At 54.3% G+C, this 3,912-nt stretch overlaps 3 protein-coding genes across 3 annotated transcripts in view; 2 read left to right on the top strand and 1 right to left on the bottom strand.

Annotated features, from left to right (window-relative positions):
- The window catches only part of PHACADRAFT_168224 (uncharacterized protein), a 1,601-nt gene extending 283 nt beyond the window's left edge, over window positions 1-1,318 (top strand). The window contains exons 2-4 of the mRNA XM_007390265.1: window positions 76-734; window positions 789-945; window positions 998-1,318. Of these exons, the coding sequence (XP_007390327.1) occupies window positions 638-734; window positions 789-945; window positions 998-1,217 (474 nt within the window). The 5' untranslated portion in view covers window positions 76-637 and the 3' untranslated portion in view covers window positions 1,218-1,318. The remainder of the gene's footprint in view (window positions 1-75; window positions 735-788; window positions 946-997) is intronic.
- A 75-nt stretch (window positions 1,319-1,393) lies between these two features.
- On the bottom strand, window positions 1,394-2,802 carry PHACADRAFT_247097 (uncharacterized protein; the record flags this gene model as incomplete). Its single annotated transcript, XM_007390264.1, has 6 exons — window positions 1,394-1,570; window positions 1,629-1,950; window positions 2,006-2,093; window positions 2,147-2,343; window positions 2,396-2,432; window positions 2,489-2,802. Coding segments are annotated over 6 exons (1,012 nt in total), but the record flags the coding sequence as incomplete, so codon positions are not given.
- A 184-nt stretch (window positions 2,803-2,986) lies between these two features.
- The window catches only part of PHACADRAFT_156010 (uncharacterized protein), a gene marked incomplete at both ends in the record, with an annotated part of 2,445 nt that continues 1,519 nt past the window's right edge, over window positions 2,987-3,912 (top strand). Inside the window, 5 exons of the mRNA XM_007390263.1 lie at window positions 2,987-3,130; window positions 3,189-3,440; window positions 3,498-3,589; window positions 3,651-3,749; window positions 3,806-3,874. Of these exons, the coding sequence (XP_007390325.1) occupies window positions 2,987-3,130; window positions 3,189-3,440; window positions 3,498-3,589; window positions 3,651-3,749; window positions 3,806-3,874 (656 nt within the window). The remainder of the gene's footprint in view (window positions 3,131-3,188; window positions 3,441-3,497; window positions 3,590-3,650; window positions 3,750-3,805; window positions 3,875-3,912) is intronic.

The raw sequence follows: 3,912 nt of genomic DNA, 5'->3' as shown, positions 1-3,912 counted from the left end.
AGGCCGAGTACGCTATGCGTCATTTTCCACATCGAGATATCATGACGACCAGGAAACGACATGAACCGGTGGCAGGTCTGCCTCCAGCGGTACCGGTGGTCACCGCCTTACCGTTTCGCCACGCCCCATCACGGCAGTGACCCCTCCTGGTGTTTCAGCCCTCGTACTTGCACAACGTGTGTCATGAAAGCTGAGCTGACCAGTATTCGACGTAGCAGTCTGCCAAGGATCGCCAAGTTTATTGTTGTTGCGCCTTTCAAAAGTGTCTCTAACGCGCGAAGCCCCGCGCGCAAGCTCGTCACATCCGTTCCTTGGTTCCGTTGCTGCGACGGTAGTACGTGGACGTGTCGAGCGGGCATCGATATATTTCGCTTGCGTCAGCTAGGGGCGCGCGGCTCAAACGCGTTATAAGGTGCGGAAACTAGTCCTTTGTCAATTTACGACCCCTGCGCCGTTGTCTCACCCGTCAGCCCTCCCTTTCTGCGCGGTAAAGCTAGATTGGCTCTGTGATCGCAGCCGTCCGCTGAGTTTAAGACAGCGCCCCGACTGCGAACTCTAACCCTCATACACGGGCTTCACACCCACATCGAGCATCCTCTCTCTTTCGCTCTGCCCATCGTATCGTGTACCTCTCGACATGCTATTCAGCAAGCACCTCAGAAGACGTGAAGCGGCATGGGAGGTAGTCGACTGCCGAGACATCTCCCCGATCCCCATGTGGGACGAAGACGAAGGCTAGTACATCAGGCAGCTTGTTCTTGCCCAGTGCTGACGCGGCCGAATTGAAGATCTCGAGATCGCCTATACCCACCCCACCAACATCTCGTACAGATTCGTCTACGACCTGCAAACAGTCGAAGACCTGAGGAAGGCCGTGCAAGTCGCGAGGTGCCAACTCTACCGGGACGCTGTCCGGCTAAAGTGCAACATTCTTCTCTCAGAAGGGTACGCGCACGTCGTTATGATCTGTTTGAATCCCTCTGACGTTCGAGGCCAGATGGCGTTGCACCCTAATGCGACAGGGCAGCCGACACAGAGTCGAGGTCGTGTATAGCGGGCGGCCAGCTCGCGCACTGGGAATGGGCAAAGTCACCTGCCTTTCCCAACCCCCGTTCATCGGCATGTTGGACAACTATGAGCATCAAATCGTGCATTACCAAGAGCCGCAACGGCGGCGTGTGTTCCGCGCGTGGAGTCGGACGTCGAGCATGTCGTGACATTGTGTACCCCCTGAGAGAACTTGACTCGAAGTTACTGCTGGTCCATCGTGTACTATAGTCAGTCTTTATCATATCACTGGGACTTTTAGTTGTGTAGACAATCCATGAGCGATCGTGAGGCGTGTGGTGAGGTGCTCACCGTTGTTTCTCTATCAGTGCGGCGTGTGCAAGGTGATGTGCAACGGCATTCAATTTCAGCAAGCAATGCTTCCAATCTGATAGATCGCGAGAAGCAGATATACGAGTACATTTGCCAAGTCCAAGTCCATATACGTAGGATGTCGTGTATGGGGAGCTCAGGTGCTCTTCTCAATCTTGCTGCCCTCTCTAGCGGCGTACCCAGTCCAAGACTGTGCGTGCATCAATGTCAATAGCTTCCAAGGGACGGACTTCGAAACAAGCACTCGCCTCGTCGTATAGGCTCACTTTCTCCACACCCATCTGTTTCAGGCCGAGCCAGATAACACCAGCGGTCATGCCGCTGCCACAGGACGTGACGACCCTGCGCTTGCCGGACCTAACCTCATCGGCCACCTCCTTGCCGAGAGTTTCTTCAAGGGTGCTGTGAAGTGCGCTGGGAGAGGCTAGCTCGGTGTAGGTAATTGGACTCCCCGCGCCCGCAGGCGTGTATGTTCTCTTCATCAGGAACGTGGTGAACGGAAGAGAGGTGGAGTATGGAATGTGTCCAGACGAAAGGCCAGGGCGAGGCTCGGGATCTTTGCCCGACCAGCTATGAAAGGTAAGTTCAGCGACGTGATCTTTATGCTAATTTATACCAAACGTACCGTCCCTGAGAACGGGCATCTAGGACTAGCTCGGCGGCTGAATCCTTAGACGGGTCACGACCTGCGTTGTTCATAATTTGCTCATAACCTGTTCGCTCATGCGTTAAGTAAGCTACGGGGAAGTGTGTATTTGCTGCCTACTCTTAATAACGTCGTCGTCAAGCCGAGGGGCAGGGTAGGACGACTTGGGATGTTTCTGGGCCTTGCCAGACTCAACAGGACAGCCATGCGCCTCCCAGTTGTGCAAACCTCCATCAAGGATGCTCGACCTATTGTGTCCAAATGCACGGAACATGAACAGAGCACGAGGGGAAGAGAACACTCCGAGGGTGTCGTATCTACGACAAGATTGGTTCAATCACTTTTGCCATGCGAAATGCTACGACATACAGGACAACATGGGAGGATGGGCTAATGCCAAACTGTTCTGCTCAGGAAGATGTGAACCAGACTGTAGTAGAACATGGGTCGAGATGTGCGTACCGCACGCCTGGGAGAACTTTTCCGGGCTCGGCATCATGTGCTTTAGTCCAAGCTCATGTTCACTGGCCACCTCATCCAGGTCCAGATACTGTGCCCTTGGAATGTGCTTTTCGAGAAACTCCTCGCGAGCTTTACGCGGGGAGTTGGGCATGTGCCAACTCGTGTCGAGGATGGAGACCTTGCCAGGGTCGAGATCACTGAGCTGCCTGGGAGTGATCACGAGTGGGCAGTTGTCCCCAAAGGTTGACTTCGCCCTGGCGGCAAGAAAGCGAGGCAGGAAAGATGTAGAACGTCGCGCTGCGAGAGCAAGCATCGTGGGTTGGAGGCTGGGTAGAGTACGTTGGAGAATGCGTTGCGATAGCGCTCGGCGTGTTATGGGGCGCGTAGGCGCCCGCGCAGTGGTGACTTCATGCATCTCGGGCGAGCGGCAGCTGCCAGCCGCGACATACGGGCCTTTTCTGGACAAACCACCTCTGACTGCAAATCCTCCTGTACATTATGCCCTCTGACCAGAGTACATGGCTTGTAGCCATCCCACAGAACGGGGACGCTGAAGGCACCCTTCAGGAACTGCATTCAAAGCTTGGTACATCGTCCAAACAGGGCGCATCCGTGGCGCTGCTGCCGATACCTTCGTTCAAGGTCATGAGCATTATGTATATCCTACAGTGTCAGAGATCTAAACTTGTTTGATTGAAAGACAGGGACACTAGACTCGTTGGTTGCGCTTTCGGAGGAACTGCCCAAGCAGGATGCATCGTTTACTGGGACAGTGGCTAAGACAGTCGACACGCTGCGTAACCTTTTGAACAACGATCCCGCGAAACTGCGCCAGCACATCCTAGTGAACGAGAAGCCAGTCGATAGCTATCTCTTCGGTGACTGGAGATGGAACGAAGGGCGGTATGGCACCCAGAGGTCACTGAGGGAGATGCTCGACGTTCTCGTGAAGGTATGCGCCTGCATGCTGATGGGCAGATTCATCGCTGATAAGCGGTCGTGAGTGTAGGAGATGTCCTCCATTGACAATGTCATGAAGACGAAGCTTCAGAACTATAACCTGGCCAAGGGGTCACTGACGCAGATGCAGCGCAAGAAGACGTGAAGTTATCCCCACGTTGTGGTTTACTGCCCTGCCCTGACGGATAACCGATCATTACAGAGGAAACCTCTCGGTCAAGTCGCTCGCCGATATTGTTACCAAGGAGTATTTCCTTGAAGAGTCCGAATACATGGAGACAGTCTTGGTGGCAGTGCCTAGGTGAGCGCACGTATCGGGTCGCATGCCGCCAGCTTTGACTAAGGATACATGAACAGTCTCCTTGTCAAGGACTGGAACACTAAGTATGAACGCCTGACAAACTTCGTCGTCCCCCGTTCATCCCAGTTGGTACCCCTTGCGTCGCACTGTCCGATACACCACT

This window comes from Phanerochaete carnosa, assembly GCF_000300595.1.
Source record: "Phanerochaete carnosa HHB-10118-sp unplaced genomic scaffold PHACAscaffold_1, whole genome shotgun sequence".
Lineage (NCBI taxonomy): Eukaryota > Fungi > Basidiomycota > Agaricomycetes > Polyporales > Phanerochaetaceae > Phanerochaete > Phanerochaete carnosa.
This window is presented reverse-complemented; position numbering and strand designations above follow the sequence as displayed.